Source organism: Chamaea fasciata, unplaced genomic scaffold (genome assembly GCF_029207755.1).
Source record: "Chamaea fasciata isolate MVZ Bird 193981 ecotype frontalis unplaced genomic scaffold, bChaFas1.0.hap1 SCAF_1, whole genome shotgun sequence".
In the NCBI taxonomy this organism is placed as follows: Eukaryota; Metazoa; Chordata; class Aves; order Passeriformes; family Sylviidae; genus Chamaea; species Chamaea fasciata.
The window spans coordinates 12,326,267-12,346,854 of NW_027094086.1; the positions used below are offsets into that span (position 1 = coordinate 12,326,267).

General features: G+C 44.4%; 1 protein-coding gene across 6 annotated transcripts in view; it reads right to left on the bottom strand.

Moving 5' to 3' along the window:
- Window positions 1-3,306: 3,306 nt before the first annotated feature.
- The window catches only part of ZHX2 (zinc fingers and homeoboxes 2), a 74,254-nt gene continuing 56,972 nt past the window's right edge, over window positions 3,307-20,588 (bottom strand). For all 6 annotated transcript variants that reach the window (XM_066176667.1, XM_066176657.1, XM_066176624.1 and 3 more), the window contains 2 exons: window positions 9,691-12,376; window positions 3,307-4,687 (listed from right to left, as the gene is read on the bottom strand). In XM_066176667.1, the coding sequence (XP_066032764.1) occupies window positions 9,695-12,193 (2,499 nt within the window). In that variant the 5' untranslated portion in view covers window positions 12,194-12,376 and the 3' untranslated portion in view covers window positions 3,307-4,687; window positions 9,691-9,694. The remainder of the gene's footprint in view (window positions 4,688-9,690; window positions 12,377-20,588) is intronic.

A 20,588-nucleotide genomic window follows, 5' to 3' on the forward strand; every position in this document is an offset into this window, starting at 1 on the left:
TATATTGCTCTGGGATGATCCAGACTTTTAAGAAAGATTTTTTAAAAAAAGAGGAAGGTGAGGGTGATTTTGTGTACTGAGGAAACTACAAAGATGTCCCATTTAACTGTGCCTGAGCCAGCTTGTTGGATGTGTAGGAGTACATGTAAATGATGAGATATTTAATATAATTGAAATTACCATTTTGGTGCATCAGTTTGAGGGAAAAAAGAAAACCACAGACCACCCTCCCCCCCCGCCTCCCCCCTCCTTTGCCTGCTGTGCTCAAGGCATGCTGTGTGATTTGCTGTGACAATTACCCGGTCACTCAGCTCTCACCTCTGTCCTAGCCAGAGCTTGCAATAATCTGATTGGGACATGGTTCAACTGCGTAACACCAGAGAAACCCTGCCTGGTGCTTTGTACGCTGCTTTTCATTCCTTCACTGTATATCTCACATTCCCTTACTTTCACCTGAATACATTCACTTTTCCTGCTGTATTGTTGATATTTTCAGAGTTATGCTCAAGAGCCACAGGCCCCGTTCATAACTGCTTTCCAAGAGTCTCTGACCAAATGAGTATAGAAGATTTCCCACTCACGTTTCTCTTTTTACCCAGCAGACAGCAAGATGCTCCTTTCTATCGCTCGCGTGCTCTTGCCTTGCTAACAAGATGCCAAACAGACTTCCTACAATGTTGCCTTATGTGCTTCTGAAGTTTATTCTTTTCCTCCTTCTGTAAACTGGTAAAATTTCATGATGCATCTTTTTGCTACCTAAGAATATCCGAGGGCTACAAGAACATGAAGAATGTTTAAGTGATAAAATTTCTGCTGATAGCAAATAGAATGCATAAATATTACTTACCTTGGTTACCATTTTACCTGTGTGTTTATTTCTCTAGATTTTTAAGTTATCGTCACATAATTATCATTATGCTCATAATCACTCAGATTTCTTGTATAACCCAGAACTTTCCTTCCAGTTTGTACTGGTCCACATGGTGCTGGGACACTCCCTCTTCACAGAGTCATCCCTGCAACTGCTGAGTTTCACCTTGCAGGTGCAGGTTTCTTGCACTACTCACTGGCTGACTTTCAGAGTGATACATTAAATGAAATTCCCAAAGGTCAGAATTAGAGATTTGAGGTTAGAAATGGTGCAACTGCAGAATTGTGATTGAAAAGGGTTTTTTTCTCTTTTTTTTTTCCTTAAAAAAATAGTATTTGTGAAAATCAAACTGAATTATTTGGACTGCAGGGAGTTTATAGTTGTTTAAGTTGCTGCCCCAAAAGTTCCCAAGACTTGGTTAAATTGGGCTTTGAGCCACATGATCTAGTGAAAGATGTCCCTGCCCAGTGCAGCTGTGATGAATGAGATGATCCTTAAAGGTTCCTTGTGATCCAAACCATTCTGTGACGCTCTTCTCTGTTGTCTGAGTGGTCTCTCACTATTCACATTTAATAAGGCTTCTGACGTCTGACGTGTCTAAATTGTGCGTCATTACGCACTTGGAGCCCCCAGATCTCTAACACCAGTAAAGAGCTTCCCAGCATCTTATGGATCGAGCAGAGTAATGTGTGTTTATAATGAAAATCCATCCTCTTGTCAGCAAAAATCAGAATTAAAAAATTAAAAAAGCAGAGGCCACCTAATTCGTTACCGACTTCCCAGTGACGGATTTTTCTACACGCTGCCTTTTAGTCTTGTTTAAAAATCGGATTTATTTTTATTTTGTCTTTAACTACGTTTCTTCTGATTCAAAAATTTCAACACTTAGGTTTAAAATGCATAGTGGAAGACATCGAACACCACCTGAGCACCAGGGACTGTAGGTGCTGGGGCCCGTGCCCAGGAAAGGCCGTCCCCAGCCGCCTCCTCGCTGCAGGACTGTGCCAGGACAGGCGCTGCTCGCCGTGGTGCCAGCACCAGGCTCGGGGGATGCAGGGCTGTGTGGGAGGAAACTCGGTGTCAGCAGCCTGTTTTCATCGTGTGCAACGACACCCCAAGGCCACGGCCGTCCCTAATGGCTGCCGTGCACAAACAATGTCCCGATTGTCGCTCGCCGCTTGGCCTCTCCTGGAAACGCAGTCACTGTGTCTGTATTAATTAAAAACAAAGCCTGCTTCCAATGCCCAGCTCCTGAACCCATTCTGGCAGCCACACTGAAGCAGCGTCTGTGGGGACCTGGCTTGTTTTAAGCCCTGACAAAAGGGGTCGTGGGCTCGGCTTTCCGGGGGCTGAAGGTTTGGTAGCACACCGCGGCCAGCCCGCACAAACCCCCTCAGTGCCGCCAGGCTGCCCACGCTGGCAAAGGCTGTGCCAGTCTCCGGCCCGCCTGTTTGCTGGGGGACAGCTTCAGCCTCATTATCTGTGTGATGACAGGCTGCAGGGCCACTGCCATTGTTTTATTTGAATTGCAGAGATCTTAAAGAGCCCCAGTCCTGTGCCCTAATCCACTGTATCTGGGATGCACAAAACCAGAAAAACCCAGGTGGGTCTTGTTCTTCCTAAGCTCCCTAGGAGCGCTGCTAGTTAAGCAAAGTAGGTCAGTGCTCCACGCACACAGATGTACACAACACACATCAGACAGGAGAGATGCCTACTGCAATATTAAGCCATCAAGCAGCTGTTAAAAACTTCATAAGGGCAATTAAAATATTACCATCCTTTCGTACAAGCAGTGGAAACAAAGTGGCAGTTAGTTTCAGTTACAGCTTTGGAGTTCTGGACAAGCATCCTCAGATGCATTTTCTTTTTGATCACCTGATCTGTGCATCCCTGCACAGGCATCTGCCTCCACCCTGCAGATGAACACCTGAGCTGTGTGAGATGGGACATGTGCATGCTCCCTGTCTGGCAGCCTTTGCCCAGGGAGCAGCTGATGTCGCTTCCCCACCTTTTGCTGCTGACTTGTGACACACAACTGCAGCAAGCAAAGTGCTGCCCCATCCAGTCACTCTTCTTCAGCAATGAACCAGACAACTTTATTGCAAGGGAATTCACTTGTTGCCACCCACTGCAAACCTCCATCTACACTTATATGTTGTGCTGATGATTAATAAAAATAACTATATATGGGTGAATCACAGGAGTGGTTTCATTCATTCAATTTGTGAATCTGCAATCAAAATAAAAAGGGCTCCCCAAAGGCTCATTCCCAGGCACTGTCTGCATCCTTCTTGCAGGAAAGAGCTGACTAAGATGGGGGAATAAACATTAGTGTTCATGGAGTTCACTTCAATACAGTTAGTATTTGCCAAGCCAAATACTGCAAAACCAGTAAAACCCTCAAGTGCAGCTCTAAACACATCAAGCTCCCGTGCACAAAGTTTGGGCTGAGGTTGGGTGGGGTTTTGGGTTTTTTGGGTTTTATTTATTTATTTTAGAATAAAACACAAGAGTTGAGAAAAAAGTTACCAAAATTTTTAGCCTTTGTTTTATTGAGTTACAACAAATGAGCAACAAGTTAGAAAAGTTGGATTTATTCAAACTCCCTAGCATCCTATTTTGTGCAGCGTACTGAAAGGTGGGCAAGTTTTCCAACACCAGCTCGTCAGAGGAAACGCACCAGACAGCTCTTGCATCCAGGCTCCTGCTCTCCCCTCTGTTCCCTCCTCACACATACACAGACAGACAACCCCACACAAATCCAAATTAGCAGTATTTGAAAAAAAAAGTGCACTCAGGAACCTAGGAGTGATCTAAAAATTTAGTGGCAAGGGTTAATAAGAAACTTCTGTTGTGCGCTACAACATCTAAAGCTGGAGGGCAGACTGCTGGTTATGGTGTCCATCACTGTACCAGCCAAAGAAAGACAAATAATTTTGAATTATGAAGCATCTTAATTTCCTCATTCCAACCCCTCTGGGAGTTGTACTGCATGTTTAAACAAAAAGTGCTAAAAATAAACCCCATAACCAAACCAATAATCAAAAAAAGGCATTCTAGCCAAATCTGCAGAGACCCACAGCTGGGGCTGGCTGATGAAAAGTGAAATACAGGAGCTGGAGAAGACTTGCCTTGTAGGAGCATGGAAAAGCAGAGATTTAAATACTTCAATCAGTAGCAGGTGGTCATAGAACAAAACAAAAAAGTCAAAAGGACAAGAGAAAAAAAAAAAAAAACAACAACAAAAAAACAAACCCCACTGCTCCAGAACATGTTTGACTGGTCTGAAATGTAAACTGGAGTGGGGATCTGGGCTCAGGTGTTGATCTGCACCAAGACAACTTCAAAAGATTGCAACTCTTTCTTACAACACTTCAGAAAAAAACCCCAAACCCTCCCTCCTCCACAAAAGACACTTCCCTCCCCTCAACCAACCCCAAAATTTCTCAATTGCATTGTATGCAAGAATAACTTGCACCTATTAAAAAAAATTAACAAAATTTTTATGTTGTACAAATCTGTTCCAGTAGAGGAAGAGGGCAGGAAAGTGGGTGGGAGAGAAACTAAGAGAAAACTATGTACAAGGACCCCTTCCTCTTTCTTCCTTCTCTTTTGTAATGCAGTAGTAGGACTTTGGCACTATCAACAATTCCATGATGATGCTCCATGAGAGTATTTCTCACTGTGCCTCCACAAGCGCAGTTTGAGACTTGGAGTCACAACACACTCTCTCACCCAGGCAGGAAAACAGAGTTTTCTTCTATTTTCAGACAGCATTCCCCTTCAACATCAGGACAGTGCAGCTGAGGAGTACCCCTGTAAAAATTGTAACAACAGCATATTATTTTTTAAGGCACTATGATCTGTTTGAGCTGGTAACTACAATGAGATCTGGTTTACATCCCTGCACCTATGGTAACACTGTTTTGTGTTAACTGTACTCTGAGGCCTATCCTTGTCACAGCCTCATGTGGAAAGGTGTTGCATTTTTGCTGCATGTAACACCCAGCTAATAATCCCCTATAAACTTCTAACAGGGATAGATGGTCCAGCCTTGGCTCAGGCAGATTCTCACACTGACTCAAAGATGATCCGCGAATGTGTTTGGGGCAACTACCTTGCAAGGACAGGACACACAGTGCTAAAACCAAGACTTCAGGACTTTCTCCCCCAGTAAATCCCCTTATAATACTTTTTGTTCTACATGATTTTAGAAAATTATACAAACTAAAAGACAATGGAAAAAGTTGGATGTGCCTGTGCTCTGCAGAGCAGCTTCCTGCTATGACTTCTGCACCGACATAAAGGCTGCACAATTGGACCAGAGATTAAAAAGTGACCCTTCAAAGCCCACCCTTCAAATAGCCACCAATTTACACATAGCCACAGTTCCCAGGAAAAAGCAAGGGCTCTATGACAGGGATTATGCTCAGTTTTTCCACACTGAGGTGTGAATGTGCAAGAAGTGCAAACATCCTCTTCACCCACCCTGCAGCAGTGCTCACTGAAACCTGAGCTAACTTGTTACTTCACACCTCTCATGGATGCTGCTATCTGGTCTGTTATTTCCCTCAAAAGCAGTGAGCTCTATCTGGCATCTGCAATGCAGAAAGCAATGCAGTCAAGCCCAGGAAAAGGCCATAGGCTTGCATCAACATCAAGTGGAAAAGTCCTCCCCCCACCCTTGAGACCTTCCCACACAGGCCCTGTTTGTCCTGACGCACTGGAAAATTTTAATTTGCTGCACTGGGTTTTGCTTCTCCCTCTGAAATCCTTCATTATGTTAGAGCTTGGGTCTCTAATGCACCTCACTCATTTTACAGGGAAAAGCATGTCCTCCCTACTTCAGCCTCATTCCCTCAAATGTTTTAGGGTGACCTGAATTCTGCAAAAATCACTTGTCAATCCCATGCTGAGTTACTTCAGGATGTTGACTTGGAGCCCAGCACCAGTAGCAGACATACTACTGTGAGCTTTCTAAATGAAACCCTAAATTTCAAGCGAAGTGGACCCAGGTTACCTCCGCTGCTCAGTATCATGCATTCAGCAGAGGCAATGGATGACTGTCTTCAGGCTTTTTTTTTTTTCTCCTGTGCAACGCTCACACATGGTTTGCCTTTGGGTCTTGATGGCTGTGACCACTGCTCTGTGAAGATTTGCCAGAGTGTTCAGCTACCTCGTTCCCACCATGAGCCACAGGCTTTGGTGCCTACATCTTGCAGGGTTCATGCTTAAAGGTTGTCATGAAATAACTCCAAAAAAAGACAGTTTACTGTGGAAAGGTGGCGATGGGGCAAAACTCAAATCATTCTGAGAAAAAAAAAACCAAAAAAAAAGCTCTGATCTTGGGAAAACCCCACAGGGAGACAACACTGAAGAAAGCAGCAGAAGCTGCCAAATGCTCTGGCACGCTCTGGTCCTGCTCTCCTGTCTGAGCTGTAGTTTGCTGTATTTAATTCGGAACCAGTTTCTGTTTGTTGAGCTTGTGCAGAGGATAAGGGACCTAATTCTGCCCTGTGCTGTAGGAAGGCAGGAACTCCTCTACTGATGGAAAGGGAGCTAAAGTACTCTCTTGACAGAGCAGCTGGGCCTCACTACAAGAGGGACACAAAGCTTCAAGAGAGTCTCAGGAACACTTTCACAGATGGCTTCAGTGCACCCTACGGCAGCCACTCAACATCTGGAAGGCCCAGTATCTGTGGGGACACGTGTCCCAGCCTCACTGTTCAAGCTGACCTGCTCTATGGAATGAATCCAGTTTTACCAAAAGCCTCAGATACTGACTTAGTAACAGAGCCTCTTCTTAGTCCCAGGATGGCATTGCAGAGCCTGGCATGAATCCTGGTCTCACAGAGGCCCAGTCCCTTGTGAAATTCCCTCCAGCTGCAACAGCAGATGAATCTGCCAAACATGAATCAGTTTTGGAAAAACTCAGTTTTTTAAGGCACAAAGTCTGTCTAGGCTATAACACAAACACTCTCTAATAGTTCCAAAATCTCCTAAAGCTACATCTGGAGAAGAGAGTGACTGAGATGGTCTGGAAGAACTGCGGTTTTACAAAAGCCACACCCAAATTCAGTGAAGAAGGGTATGGAGGTCAATCACCAACAAACATTCATTTCAGATTACTTAGATCAAGCTGGCAAAACAGCAACACCATGAATATGAAAGCAGCTTCTGTCTGATGTACGGTTCAGCAGTGAAAGGCTCACAAAATAAGCGTGGCTGTGTGAGAGACAAGAGGAATCCCTTGTCAGCTCTTCAGTCCACCTCTTACATGTGGTACCTGAGGAGCACGTTAGGAAAAATCAAGATTTTATGACAACTGACAGAAACAAGCTCTTTGTGAGGTCATACAAAAGTCTCTTGCTTTTGAGTCATACCCTGGATGTCACTTAGGATAACACCTCGTTTATTTAACACTGAAGTTTTAGCTGAAAATTTCCAAGATTGGCTGTCCAATGAAAGCTTAGAAAAAACAGCTGAGATTATTCTGTGAGTCCCATCAGTGTGGGGTATAAAGATTCCAAATTTTGTGGCACAATGACTGTGGCAATGCCTCCGCTTGTGCACCACAGTGCAGTTACTTGCATTTCTCAGCTGAGACTTACAGGCAGAATATAGGAAAACTAAAAAGACTTTTTAAAGACCCCAGACCAGCACACTGAGAAACAGGCAAGGAGCAGAGGACAAAATGGCCCTCTGACCATTGCTGCATGCTCTTTGCAGCAGAAGTCCTGCTCCAGTGCACCTTTTCTCAGTATGTGGATTTTATACACAACCACCAGAAAGCTTCTCATCAAAAGGATCACTCAGCAACAGTTTAACTGAGATCAAAGTTCTTATAAAAATTCTTCTCTGGTAACACGTGAACACCTCCAGAGCCCTGGAGCTTTATGGTCCACATCTGCACCAGGGCACAAAGGTAGGAAGTTCACTCCAGCATACCTGACACAAGCACAAAAACGCAGGCACCAAACCTACACTGGCGGATGGGAGCTGTTGCAGATCTTGGTTTCATAGCACAAGAGGTTGGTAAGAAACAGGGGTTTCACACAACTCCCCCTGCTCCTGCTTTCCTCCCCACTGCCTCTCTGAGCCTCCTATCTACTCCCGCTCCTCAAAATCAGTATTTGTAGCTGAAAGGGGGAAATGTTCTGGAACAACCACCCAGAGAAAAATAATCCCACAATGCATTTATTTGTCACACATTTGACTTTAAAAGGCAGATCAGATCCTGGCTCTCCCTTCTTATGTGGCTGCACAACAGTGGCACCCCAGTGTGCCTCTGGCTGATGTTCCCACATCCTTCTTCCTTTAATCCCTGCCTTTGACACACAGGTAACACTTATTCCTCACATCCCTAATTACCAACTTTTCCAAGGATAATGCAGGACAGTGCCTTGCAATGCAGTCTGAATCTTTAAAATATTTCGTTATATAGATGCTGTCATAACATTTCTCAAGATTACCTAACAGAATTCACAGTCAAAAATAGTACCACTTGAGGGTTCTTTTGTTATCTCAGAGAATGTTATGTCCAGGAGACTTCTGGACAAGTACTGCACATGAAGAAAATGGAGTGCTAGTCAGCAGGGCTCGCTACCAAAAACTGCACCTCTGCAACAGGTCGTTCAATCCAAGTACTGGTAGCAATAACAGCAGAAGTCTTAAATACAAGTGTGGAGGCACTTCTACCAGTCCTGGCATTTGTATTTCTTTTTCTTTTTCTTTTTTTTTTTTAAGAAATGGTAAAGTATATTTTGCTTATTAGATGCCAGAAAATTACCAGTTTTCTCAAACAGGTGTTCTCTCACTATGGTTTTTAATGCAGGATGCTGAGCTTTCTGTAGGATAAGCTCTAAAGTTGGGATTTAAGGAAACTCTGGTTCAGGAGAGACAGACTCAGTTATATTGAGCACAAAATGTTACAGGCTCCAGTGAACTCAATTCAACATGCAAGAAATACTGACAGTGCTTGCTCCAGATTTACACCTGGATCTGCAACTGTGATCAGAAACAGGTTTCAGCTCTCCAAATAACAAGTCCTTTCACAGTGGGAAAGATCACATAACCCCCCTTAAAGCCAGGCCCTACAGCTTGCTTTTAAATTCAAGATCCTGTGAAGAAGAGCTGCTAAACACCCACACAGCTCAGTCTGGGGCATTTCCTAAGCCTCTAGTGAGAGCAAGCAGAACAAAGGGAGACTGGATAGGGTTCTCACTTGCAACAGGAAGAAAGCGTATTTGCATGAGCCACTTCAGTCCCCGCTTTTTTTTTATTTTCTGGCTTGCTTTTGCATAAAGAGGCATCTGTGTCCTAGGCCCTACCCCAGTGACCTTTTGTTTTAAACACGGCAGGATGCTGCAAGGGAAGGACCTGAGATGCAAAAGCAGGTACAGTCTCTACTAAGTGATCTCTCAGAAAGGGAGACAGTAGCAACTAGTATTACTATTTCTCCGTGTGGCTCAGCTAGCATGTTTTATGTAAAGTGCTGCAGAGGTTACATGGGTTGTTTTAAAGACAGAAAGTTTTAAGGTTCAATCACTTATTGCCAAAAAAAAAAAAAAGAAATACGAAAACCTCCCTTATCCAGGACTTGACCCACAAGGAGACAAGAAACCAGGCAAATGGCACTAACCCCTGTTCTATCATGCAGTTGGTTTTAATTTATAAGCAGAATAGATCTCCCTTTTGTTCAGGCATCCAGCAGACACGAGCATCTGGCAGGGATGAGCTCCAGGGATTTACACTGAAGCAGCGCTACAGAATGCTGGAAGCACACCCTGACAAAGGCAGGCTCAGAGAAACAGCATTACCTGTCTATACGTGGGAATTGTCTCCAGATATACTTTCAGAGTCCAAGTCTGCCAGCTCTGTGTGGCCCTCGGGGGCTGTTTGGCTCCAGCTGTCTGTACAGTCCGAGGCAGCGTCATCCTCGCCCACCGTCACCTCTACCCAGTTGACCTCTGCTGGCTCCTCGTTCTCCTCACTGCCATGGCCATCGTGGCTGTTGCACTCCAGCCTCTCCACACCCTCTGCTTGATTCCCCAACAAAGAGTCTTTCAGTGGCTCGCAGTCTCTTTTTGCTCTCACCACTGGCTTCCCCCCATTCTCTTCATTCAGTTTTTTATGCTCCTGGTAATGCTGCCGAGATACCTCATTACCATTCTTTGGACTCTCAACGTGTTTTGAGCTCTTTTTCTGGCTTTGCTTGTTGTGACCATCACCAGCATACTGCTGCTGGTACTGGTCAATCCATTTAAGTGACCCTGCTCTTAGGGAAGACCGGTTCTCCTTGAACCAGCGAACTATTTCAGTTCTTGTGAGCCCAGTCTGAGATGCTAACTGGTCATACTCCTGGGGTGATGGCCACTGGGTCCTTGCAAATGTGCTTTTCAATAGATGAATTTGCTCTTGCGTTTTCTTCAATGTGGTGGAGGACCCAGAAAAAGCACCAGGGAGTTGAGAGCTACTCAGGAGTTCTGCCTGGCTTATTGCACCATTGGGAGTTCCTTGATCCTTAATTTTTCTGTATGATCCCATTGAGTCCAAGACAGCTTGCTCCATGCTGTCCCTTATCTTTCTCCGCTCAGAGAACCATGAATCTATCTCCCTCCTACTCAGCTTAGTCTCCACTCGGAGCCTGTCCAATTCTCCCTGGGTAGGAAAAGAGCATTTTAAGAAACTCTCCTCAAGGGCCCTAAGCTGCTCTTGAGTTTTCTCTTTGAATCTCTGGGGAGTAAAATCTGTGTATGGGTGAAATGACCGGCCATGTCGACCAGCTGAAGGTGCTGTTTGATCCTTCCCTAAAGCATCACCAGGAATTTGCACAATGCCCCTCTGACTTCTGTACCTGTGGTCACTGAACCACTTTTTGATCTCACTCCTGGAAAGACCTGTTGCCTCTATAAGCCGGTAGACTTCAGCATCATCAGGAAACTGGCTTGCCATGAAACTGGCCTTCAGCTCAGCTATCTGCTCCTTGGTCTTTTTCCGCTCACTGGCTGGTGTCACAGGAACAGCAGTCAGCTTGGCAGGAATCTCAGGCACCTGAACTATGTGAGGACGCTTGGCCTCTGGGGCACTTGATAAGGTCTGTATTGTCCTCTTTTGGCCCTGGTTTGGGGCAACAGCAAGTGTAATTGGTGAACAAGAAACAGTTGAACCATTTGACACAGGAGTCAAAACCAGGCCAGTCTGGCCCAGTATCTGACAAGGCAAAGCTGTCTGGATGATGGGCTGTGGCATTTTTGCAGTTGTCAAAGGAGCTGGCAGGACGGTGATGGTCTGGGGAACTGCCTGGATAGTACCATTGAACATCTTCTTCCTTGCTTCCTCCACTTCTTCAGGAGACCAACTTATACCATGCTTCAAACGTTGTGTAGCAAACCAGATTCGGATTTGCTCTTCCGGATGTTTTGATGCTGCTGTCAACCACGACAGCTCTGCTTGTGTTGGGTAAGGAAATTTATTAAAAGAGTTGATCATGGTTGCATTAGTGTCCAGCGCAGAGTTGTATTTGGTACTGTTTAGAGGGACTGGGACCTTGGGGACAAGGTTGATATTTGGTGGCAGCTGTACAGAGGGCATAACGTGGGCTAACACGTCATGGAGAAGGTCTCCATTTATACAGGCAATGGCTTCCGTGGCTTCAGTTATGATACGGGGGAGAGCGCCATCCACGTGGTTCTCTGTAACTCCCTCTTCTGCCTTTTTAGATCCCTTCTTGGTTTCCCCTTTAGGCTTTCCCAGTTTCATCACCGGCACTTTATTTGCACTGATTCCCCCATGAAGCGAATCGTCACACTCTGCATTTTCTAGCCCACTGCTCGTGACAGTGACATCGTTAGTAGTGGTCTCAATAGACTGCTCTAAAACAGTCTGATTATTGCGTTTAATTAATTTCAGTTTAAAGTTAGTCTCTCCTGGGTGGTATTTAGTGTTGTGGTCAGATAAAGAATCGTATTTTTTGGTTGTGAAGTTGCATTCAGCACAGACATACAGGGGGTTGAGAATGACATTTGGATGCTGAGTGTCAACGTGCTCTGTAAATTCATTTAAGTTTTGTGTTGAGTAAGGACAGTACTTACACTCATAACCACCCTGGGGTTTCTTAGACTGATTTTCAGCTGGGGGCTTTGCCTCAACCACTTCACAGTCTTTGACTGGGTTTTCTGAAGGCAAATTTTTTTTGGGTTCCTGCTGCAATGCACCAGTGCCCTTGTCTTTAGGAGTCTCCACGCCCTCGGCACCTTCCTGCTCCATGACTTCGGAAGTTCGCACCATACAGGGAGTTGTGGATTTTCTTTTGCTGGCCATGGCAGCTGCTGGCACTGTGCTGTTGTCCCAGAGGGTGGCTTCTTTTGACAGGATCAGCAACCAACTCAGTAGATCTTGCAAACAGCTCCAAACGTCCCTGATTATTTGATTGGTTTGTTTAAAGAATTTCTGCCCTGGCTGTGACCATCAGCTCCACCAGTAGGCCTGTCAGCTGCATGACACCTGTGAAACAAAGCACATGTTAGGCACTGATCAAAAAACCACAGATTTAGCAGAAAGCCACAGCTCAAGGTGTGTGCATGTGCAAGGTATGTGCATATTTTGAATATTGTGGAACTCTTCCTCCTCCCCGTCATCCTTTTAAGAGACAAAAATCTCCCCACAAAGAATACAAGTAATGGGTAATTTGCAGTGATGTGCACCACAGGAAGAAAATGACTGGAACAAATAAGATGAACAGAGAGGGGTTTTTAATTTCCACTAGACTCAATGTGTTTAGTTAGGAAAAGAAGATACTGCTATAAATACTGCGTCTTTTTATAGAAGCTGCAATTCTATTAATTACTATTTTGAAGCCTGCAGATTTGAAATTGAGTGTGATTTATATTAAACTTAATTACTTCCCACTGTCACTTACCTTGTAAATATGTCTACTAAATGACTGTGGTTACTAATGATGGGTGATTTCTAAATAAAGCTATATGATCTGCCTTGGTCGTAAAAGTAATGGCAGAAAGAAGAGTTGATGCAAATCAACACTTCCAAAGGTCTGCGTTTTGAGAAAAGGTGGGCTCAAAGAAACTGCAGCAGGAAACTACAGCAGATTTGCGGAGGCCTATCAAATCTTTTCCAGAAGAGAAGTTTCCTTAAAACACCACTTTCCACTTAATATTGACAGAAATAGCTACCAAAGGCCATGGAAGCTCTCAGATCCCTTTTAAACAGGGTCCCTTTCTGTGACCCCACGGATAAAGTCCCAACTTGTGCATGTCACTCCCTACAGAATTAAAAAAGCCAAACGAAAACACTTTTAAGCTTTATTTTTGTGCTGAAGCACTTTTAAAAGTTCCCAAATGCAAGAATTCTGTAAAATGTAGTTTTTGAAGGATCTGAGGCAAACATCAGTCAGAACAAGCACAAAGAAAAATTACACCAGCTGTTTTAGGATCTACCCGCACTCATCAGGACTGGATGGAGGGAAAAAGAGGAATTTGGTTGTCAGAAGAGTTTCATTAATCAAAAAAAAGATTAAAAAAAAGGTCACTTCCCTATTTGACATGATGCTTTTTAAAATTTATTACTGCTTCCAATTTGCTATTCTTCCTGATCAGATGGTCTCTGGTTTCATAATATTTCCACAGTCTTGATGGAAAACTCACATTTAACAATCAAGAAGTTCTTGGAATTGAGTGGGAGACACACTGGGGTTTACAAACTGGAGGAGGACGGAAAGTGGAGATTTGCAGAGTGGGTTAAGCCTGCACTGAATTCTATAGAAGTGGTCTAAGTGGAGAATTTGAACTAGACAGCCAGTGGAAGATACCCCTACCCATTGCAGGGGGGATGGACTGGGTGATCTTTAAAGATCATTTCCAATCCAAACCATGATCTCATGTCTAACCAAATGCACATACGCTTATTGTGAAGATTGTAAGTGATAAGCTGCATCCAGAACCGCAGATTCGAAGATTTAACAAAATAAACTACCATTGCAGTCACATCTGGACACATCTAACATCAGCAGACACTTTATAACCACCTGAGTGCCGTCCCTGCATCTTGCTTGAGCCCTGGCATGAGAGAAACTGTGAAAGCAAATCGCCAGCTTCTCGGCTGTGTTTGCAGCTGAGGAATACTCTGCAGGTCTCCAGAGCATAGTGCTGCTGCTCTGCCCGTCACAGACCATGCCACTCCTGTACATATGGAAACTCAAAATTATATACTGCCAGAGGAAGCAGCTCCAGCTGGGGATAAGAGCAGGGATGGCAGCTTCCAGCTCTACGCACTCAAAACCCAGCATGAAGCAATTCCCCACACACGAAACGCTCCATGTGGGAATTTACCAGGCAGCATCTTCGCAGAGAAGGCTCTTGTGAAACTCAAGCTGTGAAACACCAAACACACCATGGAGAAGATCCCATGCAGACACCATTTACTATGGTGCAGATGCCTCTGCATAACTGCACAGTGCTTTGTGTTCACAGCCACTGCCACCCCTGCACCTCCCATCCCTGACACAGCCCAGGCACACTCCTGCACAGAAGCATCAGAGCATCTGGCTGACTTTCAAGAGTGCATTTAAGCTCCAGGTGCTTCCCTGGGAAATACAGCATATTTGCTGAGCTCTGTGAAACAGGGATGGGGCTGCCGACAGGCTTACAGCTCTGCCTCGATCAGGATGACCCAGTGCTATTTCCCCCTAAGCTAGGGCCACCAACACTGTCACCACCATACCCCAAAGCACTTGCCCCTGAGCCAACATCTCCTGTTTCCTTTTTCTTCCTTTTGCCCTTTAATGATAAACAGAAGAACAGTGAAAGCAATGATGCCTGGTTTTCTGTACATTTGTGCTGATTGACCATTAAACAGGATCACACTGAATGTTCTCTATAATTTCCACATATTCCCTTCAAACTTGCCCTTCTACTTCACCTCACAATCATCCTTTCACAGATATTTTGGCTGCGATCTCTGACTTGCTGCATCCCACTCCAGGTGGGATGTGAAGCTAGAGACAAACACACACTGTCCCAATGTCCATCTTCCTGACCACTCATTTTCAACTGTGCTTGCAGAAAATTAGTTAGCTTTGAAGCTTCTTCGCTTATAACAAATTTGGCTGAAACAGGCCAGAAGACGAGAGACAGGGGCAGAATGGGCTCTGTAAGTCCAGCTGGTGCTGGAAACAGGGTGAAGGTGATCAGTTCATCTCACTCTTCCCTGCAGATCCCACAACATTTGTGATACTGACTTCCTTAGATGAGGGAGGGGAGGTGCAAGGCAGTGTCCTGGGCCACGGTGATAAAGATGGAACCACAGCTCCTGGGATGCCCCTCTGAGTCTTGTTCTCCCTCCCAGGCCACAGCTGCACCTAATGGTCTGCTCCTGTTTTAATATATGACCTCGTGCAAAATTCATGTGGTAATATCAGCAAAAGGAAGAAAATTCAAATGATATCAAAGACAGAGCAAAGCTTATTTATATTTCACTAAACTTCTCCTCGCCTCTACAGGAAGAAAAAGCTAAGAATATAAAGGAAGGCAATGGAAGAGAAAGAGGAGAAACATCTAGGTTACAGCTTTGAATCAAAGGTTTCTTAAAAGTCAGACTAAATGTTTTGAATTCCCCAGTCTCTGGAAGCTCAGCAAGCTCTCTGTTGCACTGAGCTCCCAGCTCTTACAAGGACAGGAGGACTGGCCTCAAACAAGGATGCTCTGATACAGAGGAAGGGCCAAGGTCCCTTCAAAACATATCTAAGGGTGTGGAAAAATGAAAAATTCTGTCTGCTACAGTTTTTCTAGAAAATTGTACAGATTGTTGCTTCTCTTCTTTCTTCCCTTCCACAGAGTGGTTTTATGCATGTCTAATTGCTGGCTTTCTAACCAATTTTTGACCAATTTTTTTTCTGCCACATGAGAATCATGATGCACCAGAGAAATCAAGCACAAGTCAAATGCTTCTTTTTTAGATGTCAATAAAAGAAACAAATGACTTTTAGCCTAAGTTGTGTTGTCTTGGGCACTCATAACTAGCTACAGACTGTCTTTGTCCCCTGAATGATGGGGAGAAGAAGCTCAACACTTACCTGAGCAAGGGGAGTTTATCGGCATCTCCAAGCAGTAGCTTCTCCAGGACCTCAGTAAGGACGTTATTTGGGATAAAGCAATAGAAAGTTCCAAAAGAGGACTGGACCTCATTCCCCCCCCAATACATCCTTGGCAGGTGCATCATGTACATTTGCAGGCACTGCCACAGCTCATCCCAGAACATTAGAGAAAACATCAAGAGCATCTCACGGCTTTCAAACATGAGCCACTTGCCAGAAAATCAAAGCCCCAGCAGACAGCTTTAAATATGCAGTGTTGCTCCTGACAAAACTGATAAATGATCCTACTTCAACTCCTCCAATGCAATGGCTTAGCAACAGGCACATCCCGATGGGAACCTGAGCTGCACTATATCACCTGAGCCCAGTCCACGGGACATGCATTCCCTCAAGGGGCAAAATTCACATCTGATATTCAGTGCAGGCTGCACCATGGTCAGGTCAACCTCTATCGCTAAAGCTGGCCCTGTTCTGCTTATATTTTGTTACAGACAGGACCATGGACAAATAACCTCTTTTTCTGGGCTGCTGCCACTGTGGAGTGCCCACAGGAGTGGGGTGCAGGGGTGTAGTCAGCAGCTGCCTTGTGAGCTCACTATGCTTGGGAAGGGAAGACAGTCCTCATCCCTCCAGCTCACCTGCCACATCTCTTGTCTCCCCATACTGCATGGGGTTAAAAGAAAAAAAAAATCTCATCTTTTGAATTTTCTTTTAGAATAAGCAAAAGCACAAAGCAGCGAAAGGCAACCAGGTGAAAAACAAAAGCGCTTGGCTCCAAGCAGAACCTGTCATTGTGAATGAGGTTTAAACCAAACCACAGAGAACTTGTGTGCAGGAACAAAAACTTTCCATTTGCTTTGCTTCAGCAAAGCCATCCAGGACAGGAGCACACAAGTCAGAAGCAATGCCTTAAATTTATTTCTCCAAAAGAGTGTCACAGCACTTATGAGCAAGGCCCTAACGTGTCTTAATTTCTGAAATTTGTTTAAATAATTATATAATCCAGCCGCAGTCCTCTGATCAACTGAACTCCTGTTAAAATGGCTACAGAGCATCTGACAAGAGAATGAAGAGGGATGTTAATGGCAACTCTGTGCACGACTGAGGAAATGCCAGATTTCCTATCTGGTCACCTGGCCCCAGATTGGAGAAACTGCAGAGAATCACAGAGGAAAAATGAACCATGTTTTTAAGCCTGGCTGGCAGTGGAAAATGCTTCCCGGTGTAGCAATGCCACCTTCCATCAGCATTAAGGTAACTGTGCAGTTCAAGCTAAGGGGCAATAAAAACAAATCCAAAAGGTTTCTCTTGCTGAATACTGAAATCTTTTCACTTTCTCCCATGTTTGCCGTGTGCACATAGCAAAATTTTACTTCCACCCTACTTCCATCACGACAAAAGGTAAATATTTGGGTAGAAACTGAACTCCTTTTCTGCACTGCTGTTCCCACAGGCTTCTCCAAGGTGGTGGCAGAGCAGAAATTTTCCATGGCACCCGGACACAGTTCAGTTGCACAAAGCATCATTCTAAACCCTCTGAGCTGTGGCTGGGGAAGTGGTAGGGCACAGGGGAGACAGGGTGAGATGCTGCTTGTTTTCCCTCATATGCCAAAGCATGACTGAGTCTGGAAAAGGCTGTCTAACAACAACCACATTTAAAGGCATGTCTAATTAAAAAGCACAGAAAACTTTAATTTTAGCAGAAAGGAAAAAGCCCTCAGAAATATCATGCTTTGTGCTGCATCTTGCTTTCAAGCCAAGGGCTGGAGTAAAGTAAACAGAGGTTGAAAGAGATTGAACCTCCCAGGCAGTACAAATGGATCTTTACTTTTCACAGATAAACCTTACTTTTCAAAACAAACAAACAGAAAAACCCCAAACACTTTAGGGGCACTTGTGTAATTTGCCAATAAAATCTTTCTTTATTTTTTCATCTTGCTGCATTGTTTGCTCTGCCCTGCGCTGGCAGAGAGTTCCCAGCACCTGGCCTCATTTGAAAATGAACTGTGGGAAAACCACTAGCATAAGGATAACTGCAAATAAGCACGCAAATATATAGCAGTGTTCATCTGCAAGGGCTGGCTGATGTTTGAAGAGGGTGGAAACATTTTATTGCTTTACTGCTCAGGAGCTCAGTCTCCACAAACAGCATCCTCTCTCCTACACAGGACAAGCAACAACAAATTACACCTTTGTAATTTAACACCCACACCCCCCTTGTCTGAACGTGACATTTAATATCACAAAGGTAAAAACTCCTCCTTAGAGCTTTCCCACGCCCCTTCCCCAGCCTAAGGACACAGCAGAAGTAACAGGAGGTACACATACAGAGCTCACTGGCAAGGACTTGTTGGGCACAAATTGTTCAGTGACTGGGTTCTTTTGGAATACTATTCCACTTTATCTCACAGTAAGTGGATCTCAGCAGCCCTCAACACAGATGCCATGCTCTGCCCTGGGACACCAGCCAGGCCCTGCTGATCACTTTGCAAACCTTGCAAACACTGCAGGTTGGTTTAAAGCAGAGACACCACCTGCACCACCCTTTTTTCTGAGCTGAAGAAATTGGCACCCCTTCCAGGACATGTGACCAACCACACACCATGATGGACCTCAGTTCATTCCTGGTTATCTTCAGCCACCTCCTCTTACAACCTTCCAAGCCTGTGGGTCCCTGACTTCCCCAGGATACAAACGCTGTGTCTCTCTGAGTGTCAGATTTTAACGCTCGACTCCAACCTGCGTGGCTGCCCAGAAGTCATGCTCAGGTTCACAGCAGAGCAGAAACTAACTGATACTACTCGACAGCATCACAAGTCCCCCTTGACCATCTACTCTTTGTCCATGAAGGCTGCAGCAATGCAAACACAAGCAGCACAGGGCAGAGCTGCCATCCTGCTCCCCCATCAGAGACGCTGAACTCACACTCATTAAAGTTGCAGTAACATTTTTCTCCTACAAGTACAAGGATGAGAGAGGAGATAGATACACATTTCATGGTGCAAAAAAAGGAACATGCCTAGGGTGATGTTCTTCCTTCCTTACAACTGTTTTCAGCATGCAGCTGCTACAGTAATATCAAAAAGCACATCAGCCAGCACAGCAAAAAACATGTTGTTGCTCTCCTCTGTGATAAAACACTTAAAAACATTGCTTAATTACATACAGCGAACAAATGGAAGCAAACCAGGGCAAATATTTCCTGCATGATAGACTGGGACTGTAATGATTAAAAAACCCCCCAAAACCACACAGAAAGAAAGGCAGATTTTGTGATTTAGGGCAGAGCTTTTAAAACAGCATTTAAGCCAGACCAGCACAGAGCTACAACACTTCTACAGTTTTTGTAAGCTGAATAAATCCAAATCAAAGGGGAGGTATACAGATTGTTATAGCAATAATTTTTGCAGACATGAAAAAATAAAATTGAAAGTTTGCATATGTTGGTGCAAACATTTCTAATTATAAAAAAATTCCCACAGAGAGGTCTTTAACAGGATGCTGTGACCATGAATATTTTTCTACAGGAAAGCAGCAATTGATAATTTTTCTTTCTTTTAAGGATCAGAGACTCACACCTTTCAAAGGTGATCAGCAAACCAAACTGCCTCTGGGACTCCTGACTTCCCGAGCAACACATCCTGTGAAACTGGATGTCAACACATGAATGGGGGCAGAAGCAAACCCAGTAAACATCCTACCCCTGCCCTGCACCCCCCTACAGCAGTCACTGAGAGACTCTGTAAAAACACAAAGATAAAAGAAGAATCAGAAGTTTTGGTGAGTTGAGGGTAGAATGAAAGGGTTTTTAAAAGTCATCAACAGCTGCAGAAAATCCTAGAGAACTGCATGATGAAACTAATTACATGAAAGCTGTCTCTTAACATTAACAGCTCAGCTATGATATGACCACTGTGTAGAGATAGAAAAAGTTACTCTGAAAAACACAGGTATTTTGGGGGGGAGAAAAAAAAACCTTTGTAAGCTTCCCCAGAATAGGCTGTGTAGCAGCACCATGCAATAGGCTTATTTCAGAGTACACTGCTAACAGGCTGTTCCTTTGAACTAAAATGTTCTCATTCAAGCTGCTGCTAAGCCAAAGATGTGGGGAAAATGGTGGTATGAACACAAGAGGCCAACCCCTTCCCAGAAAAGGGAAAGATGAACATTGCGTGCTGTGAATTTTCTATTATAAGTACCAATCTGCAATCACTGGCTTGTACTTTTTTTCCCCTTTTTTAAAATGCAGTCTTAATTCAGTTGCTAAAAAGTGGATTAGGCCCGACTAGTTTTTTTGCTTTCTGCAAAAAATCTATTTGTGATTAGGAACTGCATTTTACAAACTGGTTCAGGCCCTAAAAAAATACTTATATTGTAGCAACAGTCACTTATTCCACCTAAGACAGTGGCCTTAATCTTGCTGAAGGCAGGAGATGGTGCTCCAGGAGGGCACACACCAGAGCAGGAAGGAGAGCACTGGAGGGCCAAGGTGGGGACAAAATCCAGGTTTCCTTGCTTCCCAGCCACTGCTTCCTCCTCCACAAAAAGGGCTGGCAACCCACAGCTTGCACATGAAATGGGACATGTGGGTAACTGCGATTGCTGCAG